At 46.3% G+C, this 18,838-nt stretch overlaps 1 protein-coding gene across 3 annotated transcripts in view; it reads right to left on the reverse strand.

The window, feature by feature from the left end:
* Positions 1-4,342: 4,342 nt before the first annotated feature.
* Positions 4,343-18,838, reverse strand: part of GP6 (glycoprotein VI platelet) — a 29,777-nt gene continuing 15,281 nt past the window's right edge. The window contains exons 6-8 of one of the 3 annotated variants that reach the window (XM_035285370.3): positions 9,409-9,459; positions 5,987-6,037; positions 4,343-5,489 (exon numbers count right to left, since the gene is read on the reverse strand). In XM_035285370.3, the coding sequence (XP_035141261.3) occupies positions 5,254-5,489; positions 5,987-6,037; positions 9,409-9,459 (338 nt within the window). In that variant the 3' untranslated portion in view covers positions 4,343-5,253. Of the gene's footprint in view, positions 5,490-5,732; positions 6,038-9,408; positions 9,469-18,838 lie in introns of those variants that run through there. The other 2 variants (XM_035285369.3, XM_054250099.2) reach the window with 2 other exon arrangements.

Raw genomic sequence — 18,838 nt, forward strand, 5'->3', positions numbered from 1 at the left:
ATCCTGGTCAACATGGTGAAACCCCGTCTCTACTAAAATTACAAAAAAACTAGCTGGGCATGGTGGCGCGTGCCTATAGTCCCAGATACTCGGAAGGCTGAGGCAGGAGAATTGCTTGAACCCAGGAGGTGGAGGTTGCGGTGAGCCGAGATTGCACCATTGCACTCCAGCCTGGGCAACAAGAGCGAAACTCCATCTCAAAAAAAAAAAAAAAAAAAAAGAACAAAGTATTCACTGGGTTCTCTGATAAGGATACAAAAAAAATCATTCCACAGTCCCATGGCCGTGTTTGCACCCAGAAACCACAAGGGCTGCGTTAGCCCAGGTGGTGGGTTTGGGCTAATGTTCTGGAGCAAAAAAGCAGAACCGGAGATCATGAGAGCCTGACCCCCTCCCACAGCACATACGCATACCACTCTCTACCTCCAAGCCTCATTTTCAGGCTTCTCAAAGCTAAGGTCAATCCCATGAGTTAAGGTGCACGTTGCTCAATCCACAGCTGTTCCACAAAAATAGAAAGAACTCTCTCCTGTTCAAGACCCTCTGGCACAGCCACAGCTCTGGCAGACAGACTTCGGTGAGGGTCATCCATTTTCACAATCTCCAATCCCAGACCACAGCCTGTGCCCCAAAACAACTTCCATGGTAACCACATCCCTTCCTCTCATTCCTTGAGCCCTGAGCCAGGCTTCTCAAGGCTTCCCCTACTCACCCAGACAGAGCAGTGTAGATCAAGTAAATGTCATGCACTGTGCAAGTAAAGGCAGGAAGTGCACACCTGTAATCCCAGCACTTTGGGAGGTGGAGTCGGGTGGATCACATGAGGTCAAGAGTTTGAGACCAGCCTGGTCAACATTGTGAACCCCATCTCTACTAAAAATACATTTAGCTGAGCATGGTAGTGCATGTCTATAATCCCAGCTATTTGGGAGGCTGAGGCAGGAGAATCGCTTGAACCTAGGAGATGGAGGCTGCAGTGAGATGAGATAGTAACAGCCCAAAGGGTTCACCTTGTCACTGCCTAGACAGAGCTGATTCATCAAGACCAGGGAATTACAATAGAGAAAGAGTAATTCACGTAGAGCCGGAGTTTTATTATCAGTGTCTCTGAACATTCAGGGAACAGAGCTTTTAAGGATAACTTGATGGATGGGTGGGAAGCCAGTGAGCCAGAAGTACTGCTGGTCAGGGATGAAACTGGGGAGTTGAAGCTATCTCCTTGCAATCAGTCAGTTCCTGGGTGGGGGCCACAAGATCAGATGAGCCAGTTTATTCATCTCAGTGGTTTCGGCTGATCCATTAAGTGCAGGGTCTGCAAATTACCTCAAGCTCTGATCTTAGGAGAAGTTAGGGTAGCCTCCAGCTGCATGACTCCTAAACCTGTTGGGGACAAGTTGCCTCAGAAAACCCCCTCCACAAGCTGCCCCCCACCCACCCCCACACTGTGATTACTCTGCAGCTGCAATCCTGAACACCTATCTAGGTGCCACATCAAGATTGCCAGATGGGCTACAATTAAGCAAAGCCTGATTACAGCCATCTGGGCAGCTCAGGGGAAGGACACCCGGGAAAGCAAACGTTTGTTATCCATACTTGTAAATTCCTGTTTTACACATATCTTTAAAATCTTGTTTTTTTAAAACTGCCACCACAAAAGTCACAGGATGATGTAAGTCTGTTTACTACCTTGGTCCTGAAACTCCCTTATGTCCCTCTCCCCATATAAACCTCTCATTTTGTAAGCTTGGGGCTGCCTCCTCTAGCTGCTACAGGGCAGCCCGGCAGGTAAATAAAACGTGCTTATCTGACTTTGGGTCTATTATCCTTTCTCTCGGTTAACCTTACAAAACCATGATTTCTAATCTTGTGGCTACTAGTCCTACAGTGGCAATACAGTCCCCAGGCAAGAAAGAGGTCTGCTTCGGGAAAGGGCTATTGTCTTTGTTTAAACTATAAACTGCAAACGAAGTTTCTCCCCAAGTTAGTTCAGCCCACGCCCAGGAATGAAAAAGGACAGCTTGGAGTTTAGAAGCAAAATGGAGTCAGTTAAATTAAATCTCTTTCACTGTCTCAGTCATAATTTTGCAAAGGTGGTTTCAAGATCACATAACTGCACTTCAGCCTGGGTGACAGAACCAGACCCTGACCCAAAAAAAAAAAAAAAAAAAAAAAAAAAAAAAAGCGGCAGGAAGTGAAATCAAGACAGGAAGTAAAGTCAGCAGACAGGAAGTGATGGGAGAAAACAGGAAGTGAGGTCGTACAGGTAGTAAAGTCTGCAGACAGGAAGTGACGTTTACACCGGAAGTATTGTCAGAGGGCAGGCAGGAAGTGAAGTCAGAAGCCAAGAAGTGGCCAGGGGGAACTTGTCTTTCCCCTCTCCTCCTCAGCTCCAAGTGAAAAGGTAGCATCAGGTGTGCCATTTGAGTGACTGGACACAGCTCAGGCATCCACATCTCCCTTCAGCCCATCAGAGACCTCTCCACTACCTTCTTTTGCTTTTTTCCTTCACTTCAGAGATGAAATTCCCAGATTGAACGGCTTCAATTACTATGGAAAGTGATTGACCAAGGTAAGTCACAACTACCTTGTTTTTTAATTATGTTTTTGTTATGACTAATTGAGTTTTAGCCTTTTAGCACACATAGCTTTGCATTTCCACTCTGCAGTACTTGCATTTTTATTACTTTGTAATGTTTGTAATGTGTTATTATAAAGCTGTGTTATTGGTTTGGCATTTTGAAGTTAAAATGTAATTTTTAAACTGCAAAGTGGCAGTATGCAAAGCAAGTGTTTGAGAACTTTCCCCCATCAATAAGTCTTCTCCCCTAAAGGAAACAGTTTTGAAACTTCCTGTTCTTAATTCTGTTTAACAGCTTACTTCTAAAAGAAAACGTGTATGCTGTTATTATTTATTTTGTTACAAAAATATACATGCATCTACTTTAAAATTTTCAATAGCACTAAAAGGGTATGTACAAAATGCAATGGCTAACCAACCATCTCTTCCATTGCTCTAAGAGACACCCACTTTTGGCTGTTTTCGTTAGGTCTTTTTAATATTAGGTTTCTAAAAATGTGTAACCATGTGAATAATGAGCTTAGACTTACTAGATTCCTATCATAATAGGTGGGGACTTTGTTCTCCTACAGTGTTGTTCTGTTTTTTTTTCTCTTTCAATGTTTATGTCTACGTCTGCATATCGGTACTCAGTATCACATGTTTATACTCACAGATATTCACAGTTGAGAATTTTTAGGTAATATAACTTGCTTCCTTTATTTTTTTTTCCTTCCCCTAAAGTTTATATTTGTCATTTTCATTTTCTTTTGAGGCAGGGCCTCACTCTGTCAGCTAGGCTTGAGAGCAGTGGTGCAGTCGTGGCTCACTGCAGCCTCAACCTCCCTGGGCTCAGGTGATCCTCATCCTCCCTGGGCTCAGGTGATCCTCATCCTCCCTGGGCTCAGGTGATCCCCATCCTCCCTGGACTCAGGTCTTCCCCATCCTCTCTGGGCTCAGGTGATCCTCATCCTCCCTGGGTTCAGGTGATCCACATCCTCCGTCTTCTGAGTACCTGAGAGTAGGCACGTGCTACCATACCCAGCTAATTTTTGTGTTTTTTGTATATGAGGTGGTGTTTCACAATGGCGTCCAAGCTAGTCTGAAACTTCTGGGCTCAGGCAATCCTGCCTCAGCCTCCCAAAGTGCTGAGATTACAGATGTAAGCCACCGTGCCCAGGCTATACTTGTCTTTTTAAAATCTACTTAGTTTACTTGACCTCTATAATTATTTTTCCTCTTTCTTCTAATAGCTTCTCAGTATGATTTTCCACTATGTTAAGACAAGTAATTGACCCATTATTACATTTGAAGTTTTCTCTAAGCAACCTTCCCATTCCCGCTGCACCTAAGCTGTGTGCTCACTAGCCCGGATTCACAGCTGTCATCCTGAAGCTTCTGTCTGCCGTCCTGTCTTTTCCCAAGTGATCCACCCATCTCAGGCTCCTAAAGTGCTGGGATGACAGGCGTAAGCCACCATTCCCAGCCATTCTTTTCCTTTTTAAAAAAACTTTTTCTCTTCTTTATTTTTAGTGGAGATGGGGGTCTCACTATGCTGCCCAGGCTGGTCTTGAACTCCTCGGCTTAAGTGATCCTCCTGCCTTGCCCACCCAAAGTGCTAGGATTACAGACGTGATCCACTGTACCTCGTGCAGTGGTATAGTTTTACACTCATTAGATGATCAAGAAATGCCTAAATGCCATAATAAATGTAGAACTCTACTTTGAGAAGACCTAACATTTCCTTCAGAAAGTAATTATGAGAGGGGTGGAGATGGTGCATTATCTTATTTTATTTTTATTTTAAAAATTTATACATAATTGTACATATTTATGGGGTAGATAACAATATTTCAATACATATATACCATGTGTTATGATCAGATGGGATAATTAGCATATTCATCACTTTATTTTTTGAGATAAGGTCGGGCTCTGTCACTCAGGCTGGAGTGCAGCGGTGTGATCTCAGCTCACTGCAACCTCTGCCTCCCGGACTCAAACCCTTCTCCCACCTCAGCCCCCGGAGTTGCTGGGACTATAGGCATGCATCACCACACCTGGCCGATTTTTGTTTTCTGTTTTGTTTTGTTGTGGTAGAGATGGGGTTTCACCGTGTCGCACAGGCTGATCTTGTTTTCTAAAGTGCAGGAAAGCAATCAACAGGCTAGTTTTACACTAATGAAAATGAACGACATACCCAAACTGCCCGCAAGGCCTGTTCTAAGAAATGAGAGGAGTGAGTTAGACTGCAGTGGAAGATGGAGTTGGGGTGAGTGTTTCTGGGGAAAACCAGATGAGCACAGAGGGCCAAGGGGAAGCATGGAGGGTTCTGCGCAGAGGATGGAACAGAGTCGGCCGTGAGAGCTGGGAACGTTAGAGATTCATCTGGAGCCCGTATTACAGAAGGTTGAAGAAAGAGGCTGGTATGTGGTCCAGCCAGGGTACCATGTGATCCACAGTGTGCAGGGAGGAGACTCCTCCCATCCCAAATGGAGGGCGTCCTCGGACAGGGAGCCAGGCAGACACTAGCTGAACGGCTCCTTGATGGAGCACCAGGAGGAGGCAACATGGCCTCCTTTCCAAGCTGTAGCCTCAACCCTCCTGCTCCCATGCTCCACGTACACCACAGTGTTTGAGTTGTGTCCCATGCCATGATCCATCCCTTGGATATGACCATGCCTGGGGTTCACTGGTTATGAGGAGAACCCGTGGCTGTGAACATCTGGTCGACCTCCATCCTGACTCCCGTGAGATTTCCGGGGCTGTGGGAGGGGTGGGAGTGGCCTCTGCATAGCCCTGACCCTGTGCCGCGGGCGCTTCCTCCGGCTGTGCCAGTCCTCTGCCAGAAATCCCGCCAGGAGTATTAGGATCACAGCTCCGAGGCATATCCGGACCAGGTTGCCCTTGGTGTAGTACTGGCGGGAAGGACCTGGAGGAATGAGGAGAGGCAGGAGCAGGTGAAGAAGCCCATCTCCAGGACCCCCTCCAAGCCACATCTTGGGCTTCTCAGAGATCCTATTATCCTCTACCAGCTGGGATGCCATTCTCTTTCCTGGAGGGTTCCCCCACTCCCCAGTAGGAGTCAGGGCAAGATGACCCCAATTCTCTAAGTAGCACCTCTCCCTCATGTGCCGTCACAGGGCTCTGAGACAACCCCTTCCCAGACACATGCTGCCTTGTTAGCCAATGCGTTGCAAAAGAGAAGACAGTTATAAGGGGCGGGGAAGAGATGGAATCTCTTTCTCTGACCCTTCAGAAAATCTCAACCTTCCCAGCTGAACTTAATGCCCAATTCTGAACCCCATACACTGATATTCCGCCTTCTCTCTACACACTGGAACCCAAGATCTCAGAGCTGCAGTTTCTGTATAGAGAAAGGAGTTGGCTTTGGGTGAGAAGGGAGAGGGTCTGGAGAGGATGACTCACCAGCTGGAGAGCCTGACTCCTTTGGACTGGTGGTGATACTCCTAGAAGTCTCTGGGAACCAAAAAAAGGCTAAGTGTGAAATGAAACCATATTCCCTCCCCCATCACTGTCCCTACCCTTAACACACACACTTGGGAGGCAGAATTCCTTATTACAGAGCATGGGCTGGGCACAGTGGCTCACCCCTGTAATCCCAGCACTTTGGGAGGCTGAGGCAGGAGGATGGCTTGAGTCCAAGAGTTCAAGACCAGCCTAAGCAACTTGGAAAAATCCTATCTCTACAAAAAATACAAAAATTAGCCTGGTATGATGACACATGCCTATAATCCCAGCTACTCAGTGGGGGCTGAGGCAGGAAGATCACCTGAGCCCTGAGAGGTTGAGGCTGCAGTGAGCCAGGATTGCTCCACTGCACTCCAGCCTGGGAACCAGAGCAAGACCGTATCTCAAAAAAAAAGCATGAACTAAAGAATCAGCCTGTCCAGATTTGACACCCAAGGCTATCACTTATCAGCATCTGTGAAGCAGTTTTCCCTCCTATGTGTCCGGTAAAATTAATGATATCCCTTATAGGTTGGTGTGAAAGTCAAGATGATAATGGCAGTAAAACAAAGCACGCTGCTTGACATATAATGAGCACCTCATACATGTCAGCTCTCTATTCCTCAAGCATCTCCTGAGACAAGCCAGGTACGCAGCCATGTGCTGCGCCTCACGAACCCAAATATTAACAAGACACTGTCCACCTGCAGTTCCCAGGCTATTGGAGGAGACCAAGAAGTAAAGCGGGAAAGCGGGGATGTGTGTGTGTGTGTGTGTGTGTGTGTGTGTGTGTGTGTGTGTGTGTGTCAAGTTGGGATCTCGCTCTGTCACCCAGGCTGGAGTGCAGTGGCGTGATCTCAGCTCACTGCAGCCTCCACCTCCTGGGTTCAAGCGATTCTCCTGCCTCAGCCTCCCAAATAGCTAGGATTACAGGCACGGCACCCACCACCACGCCCAGCTAATTTTCTTATTTTTAGTAGAGACAGGGTTTCACCATGTTGACCAGGCTTGTCTCTCCTGACCTCAAGTGATCCACCCACATTAGCCTCCCAAAGTGCTGGAATTTCAGGCACGAGCCACCATGCCTGGGCTTTTTTTTTTTTCCTCACTCTATTACCCAGGCTGGAGTGTAGTGGTGTGATCTTGGCTCACTGTAACCTCCACCTCCCGGGTTCAGGCAATTCTCCTGCCTAAGCCTCCACAGTAGCTGGAATTACAGGTGTGTGCCATCACACACTGCTAGTCTTTGTATTTTTTTTTCTTGAGATGGAGTCTTGCTCTGTTGCCCAGGCTGGAGTGTGGTGGCACAATCTTGTCTCCAACCTTGGCCTCCTGGGTTCAAGCAACTCTCCTGCCTCAGCCTCTCAAGTAGATGGGACTACACACACACACCACCATGCCCAGCTAATTTTTACGTTTTTTTAGTAGAGATGGGGTTTCACCATGTTGGCCAGGTTGGCCTTGAACTCCTGACCTCAGGTGATCTGCCCACCTCAGCCTCCCAAAGTGTTGGGATTACAGGCATGAGCCACCTGATTTTAATGCCCAATTCTTTTTTTGTTTTTTTTTTTTTTGAGACAGAGTTTCGCTCTTGTTACCCAGGCTGGAGTGCAATGGCGTGATCTCGGCTCACTGCAACCTCCACCTTCCGGGTTCAAGCAATTCTCCTGCCTCAGCCTCCTGAGTAGCTGGGATTACAGGCACGCACCACCATGCCCAGCTAATTTTTGTATTTTTAGTAGAGACGGGGTTTCACCATGTTGACCAGGATCGTCTCGATCTCTTGACCTTGTAATCCACCCTCCTTGGCCTCCCAAAGTGCTGGGATTATAGGCGTGAGCCACTGCGCCCGGCCAATGCCCAATTCTTAACCCCCAGTAGAGATTTTTGTATTTTTAGTAAAGAATAGGTTTCACCATGCTGGCCAGGCTGGTCTCGAACTCCAGACCTCAGGTGATCCGCCCACCTTGGCCTCCCAAAGTGCTGGGATGACAGGCAAAGCGATCCTTGTAATATACTGTGAAATTTGCTGTAACAGTCAGCCCACAGGACACTGAGCAAGAGCAGAGAAAACCACCAATGCAGCCTGGATGGTCAAGGTTTTCTTGAGGAATCGGTGCCATGGGGAAATGGAAGGAAAGGAAAAGCAAGTGGCTTGGGTGCAGAGGCAGGAGAGGATAGGGAGCCTCCAGAAGAGCTTCAGGTGCCTGTGTGTGGCTGAGAACAGCACGGGGACTGCATGGAAGGTATGCAGACAGGATTGGAGGGATCAGCAGCGGCTGAGTGTCTAAGCTCATGGAACAGCAAGCTGAACAATTGGAACTGCATCCTGAGGGTGACCGGGAGGTCCTGAACTGAAGATAGGGAAGGAGCCCACCATAGGGTTAGAACCCTCTGCGATCAGGGGCCTCATGAAAGCCAGAGTCACGTGGGCCCAGCGGAGATAGCTAGCCTGTTATCAGGGAATCTGTGAAGGTGTTTATTAGTCTGGAAGGAAATGACACTTCCCAGGAAAAGCAAGGGGGAAGAAACTGCAGTGTGAGGAAGGCGTATCCGCAGAGCACTGGAGTGGTTAGATGTACGGTGTCCAGGCACCTACCCTCTGTGTGTGGCTAGACCATGGGCTCTATATGGACACAGGGAGGAGCAAGATTAAATCCTTGGATCACAGCCAAGTCAGAAGGCCTAGGACTTTATCCTGGGAGTGGTGCGTAGGGACCGGCAGCAGTCTTCCCATCACAGCCTCGTTATCCTGGGAGCAGTGCGTAGGGATGGGCAGCAGTCTTCCCATCACAGCCTTGTTATCCTGGGAGTGGTGCATAGGGAAGGGCAGCAGTCTTCCCATCACAGCCTTGCTCTGCCATCTTTGAAATGGCCCCATTGGCCAGGCACGGTGGCTCACACCTGTAATCCCAGCACTTTGGAAGGCCGAGGCAGGTGGATCACGAGGTCAGAAGTTCAAGACCAGACTGGCCAATATGGTGAAACCCCATCTCTACTAAAAAATACAAAAATTAGCTGGGTGTGGTGGCTACTCGTGAGACTGAGGAAGGAGAATCACTTGAACCTAGGAGATGGAGGTTGCAGTGAGCCGAGATCAGGCCACTACTCCAGCCTGCTTGACAGAGGGAGTCTCTGTCTTAAAAAAAAATAAGGAAGGAGGGAAGGAAGGAAGAAATGGCTCCATTACCCAAAATGCTCCTCCTCCTGAACCCCAGAACTCCACTCCACAGCCATGCTCCATCCTCACACCAAGGACCTTCTTGGGAAGAGACAGACAGTGTGGTGAAGCGATGAAAAGCCTCTAGGCTTAGGCAGTGGAAGAGAGAGCTCTGTCCTCACGCTCCTTTCTGCTGAGCATGCAATGCCTGGTTACTCACCAGTTGTGAAGACTTTGTTTGTGAGTGAGATGATCAGTTTACTGGTGGCCTCTGGGAATGCTCAGGAGAATTACAAGAAAGCAAAACAATGTTAGGTCTTCCTCGTGGCTCCCTATATCCCCTAGATACCTCCATTGCCCTTGTGAAATATCTAGGCTCCCTGAAACCCCTTTCTCTCTGACGGACACTGCACAGACATTGAAGACAGACAAATTCAAAATGTATAAGACTTTTTTTTTTTTTTTGAGACGGAATTTCACTCTTGTTACCCAGGCTGGAGTGCAATGGCACGATCTCGGCTCACCGCAACCTCTGCCTCCTGGGTTCAGGCAATTCTCCTGCCTCAGCCTCCCGAGTAGCTGGGATTACAGGTACGCGCCACCATGCCCAGCTAATTTTTGTATTTTTAGTAGAGACAGGGTTTCACCATGTTGACCAGGATGGTCTCGATCTCTTGACCTCATGATCCACCCGCCTCGGCCTCCCAAAGTGCTGGGATTACAGGCGTGAGACTTATCTTCCATCGGTGGCTTAGTAAGACTCAGAGCTGTTCATCAGTTGATGGACATTTGGGTTTTTCCACGTTTTGCTATTATGCATATTGTTGCTGTGAACATTGACATACAGGGTTTTGTGTGGACATATGTTTTCTGTTCTCTTGGGTACACACCTCGGGGTGGCAGCATCACGGGGTCATATAGTAACTCTGTTTCACATACAAGGTTTTGTGTGGACATATGTTTTCTGTTCTCTTGGGTACACACCTCGGGGTGGTGGCATCACGGGGTCATATAGTAACTCTGTGTTTTGCTCTTTGAGGAACTACCAGACTGGTTTTCAAAGCCGCTGCGCCATGTTATATTCCCACCAGCGACACAGGAAGCTTCTTACAAACCCTCCCCAGTGCTGCTTGTTCGTCTGCTTTGCTTTCATCGTGGCCATCCTAGTTGTCATGGTACAGTTTTTATTACACTTTAAGTTCTGGGGCACATGTGCAGAACGTGCAGGTTTGTTACATAGGTCTACATGTGCCTTGGTGCTTTGCTGCCTCCATCCCCCCATCATTTACATTAGGTATTTCTCCCCAATCCCCCCACCCCTTGCTATCCCTCCCCTACCCCTCAAACTCCCCGACAGGCCCCCACTGTGTGATGTTCCCCTCCCTGTGTCCATGTGTTCTCATTGTTCAACACCCACTTAGGAGTAAGAACATGCAGTGTTTGGTTTTCAGTTCCTGTGTCAGTCCACTGAGAATGATGCTTTCCAGCTTGATCCATGTCCTTGCAAAGGACATGAGCTCATCTTTGTTTATGGCTGCATAGTATTCCATGGTGTATATGTGCCACATTTTCCTTATCCAGTCTATCTTTGATTGGCATTTAGGTTGGTTCCAAGTCTTTGCTATTGTAAACCGTGCCATATTAAACATACATGTGCATGTGTCTTTATAATATAATGTTTTATAATCCTTTGGGTATATACCCAATAATGGGATTGCTGGGTCAAATGGTATTTCTATTTCTTTTTTTTTTTTTTTCCCCCGAGACAGAGCTTCGCTGTCGTTACCCAGACTGGAGTGCAATGGCGTGATCTCGGCTCACTGCAACCTCCGCCTCCTGGGTTCGGGCAATTCTCCTGCCTCAGCCTCCTGAGTAGCTGGGATTACAGGCACGCACCACCATGACCAGATAATTTTTGTATTTTTAGTAGAGACGGGGTTTCACCTTGTTGACCAGGATGGTCTCGATCTCTTGACCTCATGATCCACCTGCCTCGGCCTCCCAAAGTGCTGGGATTACAGGCGTGAGCCACCGCACCTGGCCGAGCATGGAGTATTTTTCTATCTGTTTGTGTTCTCTCTCATTTCTTTGAGCAGTGGTTTGTAGTTCTCCTTAAAGAGGTCCTTCACATCCCTTGTTAGCTGTATTCCTAGGTGTTTTACTCTCTTTGTAGCAATTATGAATTTGAGTTCACTCATGATTTTGGCTCTCTGTTATTGGTGTATAGGAATGCTTGTGATTTTTGCATATTGATTTTGTATCCTGAGACTTTGCTGAAGTTACTTATCAGCTCAAGGAGATTTTGGGCTGAGAAGATGGGGTCTTCTAAATATACAATCATGTCATCTGCAAATAGAGACAATTTGACTTCCTCTTTTCCTAACTGAATACCCTTCATTTCTTTTTCTTGCCTGATTGCTCTGGCCAGAACTTCCAATACTATGTTGAATAGGAGTGGTGAGAGAGGGCATCCTTGTCTTGTGCCAGTTTTCAAAGGGAATGCTTCCAGTTTTTGCCCATTCAGTATGATATTGGCTGTGGGTTTGTCATAAATAGCTCTTATTATTTTGAGATACATTCCATCAATACCTAGTTTAGGGAGAGTTTTTGTTTTTGGCATAAAGAGCTGTTGAATTTTGTCAAAGGCCTTCTCTGCATCTATTGAGATAATCATATGGTTTTTGTCTCTGGTTCTGTTTATGTGATGGATTACATTTATAGATTTGCATATGTTGAAACAGCCTTGTATCCCAGGGATGAAGCTGACTTGATCGTGATGGATAAGCTTTTTTTTTTTTTTTTTTTTCTTTTTTGATACGGAGTTTCGCTGTTGTTACCCAGGCTGGAGTGCAATGGTGCAATCTCGGCTCACCGCAACCTCCGCCTTCTGGGTTCAAGCAATTCTCCTGCCTCACCCTCCCGAGTAGCTGGGATGTAGTACAGGCACGAGCCACCATGCCCAGATAATTTTTGTATTTTTAGTAGAGACGGGGTTTCACCATGTTGATCAGGATGGTCTCGATCTCTCAACCTCATGATCCACCCACCTCGGCCTCCCAAAGTGCTGGGATTATAGGCATGAGCCACCGTGCTAGGCCTGGATAAGCTTTTCAATGTGCTGTTGGATTCGGTTTGCCATTAATTTGTTGAGAATTTTTGCATCATTGTTCATTGTGGATATTAGCCTGAAATTTTCTTTCTCAGTTGTGTCTCTGCCAGGTTTTGGTATCAGGATGATGTTGCTCTCATAAAATGAGTTAGGGAGGATTCCCTCTTTTTGTATTGTTTGGAATAGTTTCAGAAGAAATTGTACCGGCTCCTCTTTGTACCTCTGGTAGAATTCAGCTGTGAACCTGTCTGGTCCCAGCAATTAAGCTATTAATTGCTGCCTCAACTTCAGACCTTGTTATTGGTCTATTCAGGGATTCAGCTTCTTCCTGGTTTACTCTTGGGAGGGGGTAAGTTTCCAGGAATTTATCCATTTCTTTTAGATTTACTGGTTTATATGCACAGAGGTGTTTGTAGTAATGTCTGATGGTAGTTTGTATTTCTGTGGAATCAGTGGTAATATCCCCTTTATCATTTTGTATTGCATCTATTCTGTTCTTCTCTCTTTTCTTTTTTAATAGTCTGGCTAGAGGTTATCTGTTTTGTTTATCTTTTCAAAAACCCAGCTCCTGGATTTACTGATTTTTTGAAGAGTTTTTTGTGTCTCTATCTCCTCGGGTTCTATTCTGATCTTAGTTATTTCTTGTCTTCTGTCAGCTTTTGAATGTGTTTGGTCTTGCTCCTCTAGCTCTTTTAACCGTTGTGGTAGAGTGTCTATTTTAGAGCTTTCCTCGCTTCTCATGTGGGCATTTAGTGCTGTAAATTTCCCTCCAGACACAGCTTTAAATGTTTCCTGGGATTCTGGTATGTTGTGTCTTCGTTCTCATTGGTTTCTAAGAACATCTTTATTTCTGCCTTCATTTCATTTTTTTCCCAGTACTAATTCAGGAGCAGGTTGTTCAGTTTCTATGTAGTTGTGCGGTTTTGAGTGAGTTTCTTAACCCTGAGTTCTAATTTGATTGCACTGTGGTCTGAGAGACGGTTTGTTAGGATTTCTGTTCTCTTGCATTTGCTGAGGAGTGATTTACTTCCAACTATGTGGTCAGTTTTGGAGTAAGTGCAGTGCGGTGCTGAGAAAAATGTATATTCTGTGGATTTGGGGTGGAGAGTTCTGTGGATGTCTATTAGGTCTGCTTGGTCCAGATCTCAGTTCAAGTCCTGGATATGCTTGTTAATTTTCTGTCTTGTTGGTCTGTCTAATATTGTCAGTGGAGTGTTAAAGTCTCCCACTATTATTGTGCAGGAGTCTAAGTCTCTTTGTAGGTTATTAAGAACTTGCTTTATGTATCTGGGTGCTCCTGCATTGGGTTCATATATATTTAGGAGAGTCAGCTCTCCTTGTTGCATGGATCCTTTTACCATTATATAATGCCCTTCTTTGTCTTTTTTTGTCTTTGTTGGTTTAAAGTCTTTTTATCAGAGACTAGGATTGCAAGCCCTACTTTTTTTTGCTCTCCATTTGCTTGGTAAATCTTCCTCTGTCCCTTTATTTTGACTCTATGTATGTCTGCATGTGAGATGGGTCTCCTGAATACAGCACACTGATGGCTCTTGACTTTTCATCCAGTTTGCCAGTCTGTGTCTTTTGATCGGAGCATTTAGCCCATTTACATTTAAGGTTAAGATGATTATGTGTGAATCTGATCCTGCTGTTTCGATGCTACCTGGTTGTTTTGCCCGTTAGTTGGTGCAGTTGCTTCATAGTGTTGGTGTTCTTTACAATTTGGTTTTGCAGTGGCTGGTACTGGTTGCTCCTTTCCACGTTTAGTGCTTCCTTCAGGAGCTCTTGTGAGGCAGGTCTGGTGGTGACAAAAATGTCTCAGCAATTGCTTATTCATAAAGGATTTTATTTCTCCTTTGCTTATGAAGCCTGGTTTGGCTGGATATAAAATTCTGGGTTGAAAGTTTTTTTTTGTTTTTTTTTTTTTTTTGAGACGGAGTTTCGCTCTTGTTACCCAGGCTGGAGTGCAATGGCACCATCTCGGCTCACTGCAACCTCCGCCTCCTGGGTTCAGGCAATTCTCCTGCCTCAGCCTCCTGAGTAGCTGGGATTACAGGCACGCACCACCATGCCCAGCTAATTTTTTGTATTTTTAGTAGAGACAGGGTTTCACCATGTCGACCAGGATGGTCTCGATCTCTTGACCTCGTGATCCACCTGCCTCGGCCTCCCAAAGTGCTGGGATTACAGGCTTGAGCCACCACACCCAGCCTGAAAGTTCTTTTCTTTAAGGATGTTGAATATTGGCTCCCACTGTCTTCTGGCTTGTAGGGTTTCTGCAGAGAGATCTGCTGTGAGTCTGATAGGCTTCCCTTTGTGGGTAACTCAACCTTTCTCTCTGGCTGCCCTTAGCATTTTTTCCTCCATTTCAACCCGGGAGAATATGACGATTATGTGCCTAGGGGTTGCTCTTCTTAAGGAATATCTTTGTGGTGGTCTCTGTATTTCCTGAACTTGAATGTTGACCTGCCTTGCTAGGTTGGGGAAGTTCTCTTGGATAATATCCTGAAGAGTGTTTTCCTACTTGGTTTCATCTCCCCGTCACATTCAGGTACACCTGTCAAATGTAGATTTGGTCTTTTTACATAATTCCATATTGCTTGGAGGCTTTGTTTATCTCTTTTCACTCTTATTTCTCTTTTTTTTTCCCACTCTTTTTTCTCTAATCTTGCCTTCTCACTTTATTTCATTGAGTTGATCTTCAATCTCTGATATCCTTTCTTCTGCTTGATCAATTCAGCTACTGAAACTTGTATATGCTTCACGAAGTTTTGGTGCTGTGTTTTTCATTTTCATCAAGTTGTCTGTTCTTCTCTAAGCTGGTTATTCTGGTTAGCATTTCATCTAACCTTTTTTCAAGCTCTTATTTCCTTGCATTGAGTTAGGACATGCTTCTTTAGCTCAGAGAAGTTTGTTATCACCCACCTTCTGAAGCCCGCTTCTGTCAATTCATCAAACTCATTCTCCATCCAGTTTTGTTCCTTTGCTGGTGAGGAGATGTGATCCCTTGGAGGAGAAGAGGCATTCTGGTTTTTGGTGATTTCAGCCTTTTTGTGCTGGTTTCTTCCCGTGTTCATGGATTTATCTACCTTTGGTCTTTGTAGTTGGTGACTTTTGGGTGGGGTTTCTAAGTGGACATCCTTTCTGTTGATGTTGAAGCCATTTCTTTCTGTTTGTTAGTTTTCCTTCTGACAGGCCCCTCTGCTGCAGGTCTGCTGGAGGTCCACTCCAGACCCTGCTTGCCTGGGAATCACCCACGGGGGCTGCAGAGCAGCAAAGATTGCTGCCTGTTCCTTCCTCTGCTAGCTTCGTTCCAGAAGGGCACCCACCAGATGTCAGCCAGAGCTCTCCTGTATGAGGTGTCTCTTAGGATACATGGTGGTCAGGGAGCCACTTGAGCAGGCAGTCTGTCCGTTACTGGAGCTCAAGTGCTGTGCTCGGAAATCCATTGCTCACTGCAGAGCTGCTGGGCAGGGACGTTTAACTCTGCTGAAGTAGAACCCACAACTGCCCCTTTTCCCAGGTGCCCTGTCCCAGAAAGGTGGGGGCTTTATTTATAAGTCCCTGACTGGCTGCTGCCTTTTTTCAGTGATACCCTGCCCAGCAAGAAGGGAGTCTAGTTACAATCTGCCTGGAGAGACTTTGCTGAGCTGCCTTGGGCTCTGCCCAATTGCCGTGTTTACACAAACGAGTTTACACTACCTGGGCCTCAGTAATGGCAGACACCCCTCACCCCTCCAAGCTCGAACATCCGTGGTCGATCTCAGACTGCTGTGCTGGCTGTGAGAATCTCAAGCCTGCGGATGTTAGCTTGCTGGTCTTCCTGGGGGTGGGACCAGGAAGATCGCTTGGCTCCCTGGCTTCAGCCCCATTTTTCAGGGGAATGAGCAGCTCTCACTGGTTCCAGGCACCACTGGCATCTGCCACAACTAAAGCAGCTGCCCACTTTTGTGCTGGAAACCTGGGGCGCTGGTGTTGTAGGCAACAGAGGGAGTCTCCTGGTCTGTGGGTTGTGAAGACCATGGGAAAAGCACAGTATCGGAGCCAGAGTGCCAGAGTGTAATGGCTTCCCTTGGCTAAGAGAGAGGGTTCGCTGGCCCCTCTTCTTCCCTTGGCTAGAAGAGGGGGTTCGCTGGCCCCTTGGGCTTCCTGAGTGAGGTGACACCCCACCTTGCTTCGGTTAACCCTCCTGGGCTACACCCACTGTCCAGCCAGTTCTAGTGAGATGAACCTGGTACCTCAGTTGGAAATATGGAGATCACTCCCCTTCTGCGTTGCTCTCGCTGGGTACTGCAGACTGGAGCTGTTCCTATTGGGCCATCTTGGCGGAAGTCCCCCCTCGGCATGGTAAATTTTATGGTATGTGAGTTACAACTGAATTTGAAGAAGACGACGTGGGCCAGCATTTTCATGAGCTCAGAGGAAAAATGAGCTCATATTAGCCTCTGAACACAGGATATCTACCTTCCTACTAAGACCATTTTTTTTTTTTTTGAGATGGAGTTTCGCTCTTGTTGCCCAGGCTGGAGTGTAATGGCACAATCTCGGCTCACTGCAACCTCTGCCTTCTGGGTTCAGGCAATTCTCCTGCCTCAGCCTCCTGAGTAGCTGGGATTACAGGCGTGCACCACCATGCCCAGCTAATTTTTTGTATTTTTAGTAGAGACGGGGTTTCACCATGTTGACCAGGATGGTCTGGATCTGTTGACCTCGTGATCCACCCGCCTCGGCCTCCCAAAGTGCTGGGTTTACAGGCTTGAGCCACCGCGCCTGGCCAGACCATTTCCTTAACCAGGGAGCTTCTGTAGCTTCATACATATTAAGCCCTTGTTGCAGTGGGTACCATTTTGGGAGTCTTTTTATGGTGGAACCAGCTCAGCAAAACCTAATTTATGCTCAGCTGTCTGGCATAATGATAGTGTGGGTATTATTTGGTCTTTGTTCCTTCTCTTCCTGTGAGATGCATTAATAAGCCTTGTTTTGGCTTCCAGCTCCATCCATGTTCCTGCAAAGGACATGATTTCATTCCTTTTTATGGCTACACAGTATTCCATGGTGCATATGTAGCACTTTTTTTTCATCGAGTCTGTTGTTGATGGGCATTTGGGTTGAGTCCCTGTCTTTGCTTTTGTGAATAGTGCTGCAGTGAACATATGCATGCATGTATCTTTATAATACAATGATTTATAGTCCTTCCGGTATATAATGAGTAATAGGATTGCTGGGTCAAATGGTATTTCTGGCTGGGCGCAGTGGCTCACACCTGTAATCATAGCACTTTGGGAGGCCAAGATGGGCAGATCACCTGAGGTCAGGAGTTCAAGACCAGGCAGGTAAAACCCCATCTCTATTAAAAATACAAAAATTAGCTAGGCATGGTGGTGCGTGCCTGTAATCCCAGCTACTCAGGAGGCTGAGGCAGGAGAATTGCCTGAACTCAGGAGGCAGAGGTTGCGGTGAGCCGAGATTGTGCCGTTGCACTCCAGCCTGGGTAACAAAAGTGAAACTCCATCTCAAAAAAAAAAATTAGCCCAGGTGTTATGGTGTGTGCCTGTAGTCCTGGATATTCAGGAGGCTGAGGCAGGAGAATCGCTTGAGCCTGGGAGGCAAAGGCTGTAGTGAGCCAAGATCAAGCCACTGCACTCCAGCCTGGGTGACAGAATAAGACTCTGTCTTAAAAAAAAAAAAAAATTCTTGTATTCACAAGGAATTCGGAAAAAAAAAAATTCTGGTTCTTTGAGGAATGGCCACACGGTCTTCTACAATGATTGAAGTAATTTACACTCCCAACAACAGCGTGAAAGCATTCCTGTTTCTCCTCAGCCTCGCCAGCACCTGTTGTTTCTCGACTTTTTAATAATCCGCGTTCTGACTGGTGTGAGACGGCGTCTCAGTGTGTTTTGATTTGCGTTTCTCTAGTGATTGGTGATGTTGAGCTTCCTCTCATATGTTTATTGGCTACATAGGCACCTTCTTTTGAGAAGTGATTGTTCATGTCCTTCGCCCACTTTTTAATGGTTTTTTCTTGTAAATTTGTTTAAGCTCCTTGTAGATTCTGATATTAGACCTTTGTCAGATGGATAGATTGCAGAAACTTTCTCCCATGCTGTAGGTTGTCTGTTCACTCTGATGATAGTTTCTTTCACTGTGCAGAAGCTCGTTAGTGTAGTTACGTCCAATTTGCCAATTTTTGCTTCTGTTGCAACTGCTTTTGACATTTTTGTCGTGAGCTCTTTGCCCAGGCCTATGTCCTGAATAGTATTACCTAGATTTTCTTCTAGGGTTTTTATAGTTTTGGGTTTTACATTTGAGTCTTTATTCCATCTTGAGTTAATTTTTGTATAAGGAAAGGGTCCGGTTTTAATTTTCTGCATATGACTAGACAGTTCTCCCAGCACCATTAATTAACCCACAGCCAATTTCATACTGAATGGGCAAAGCTGGAAGCATTTCCCAGGAAAACCAGTACAATACAAGGATGCCCTCTCTCCCCACTCCTATTCAACATAGTATTGGAAGTTCTGACCAGGGTAAGAAAGCA

This window comes from Callithrix jacchus, chromosome 22 (genome assembly GCF_049354715.1).
Source record: "Callithrix jacchus isolate 240 chromosome 22, calJac240_pri, whole genome shotgun sequence".
NCBI lineage: Eukaryota > Metazoa > Chordata > Mammalia > Primates > Cebidae > Callithrix > Callithrix jacchus.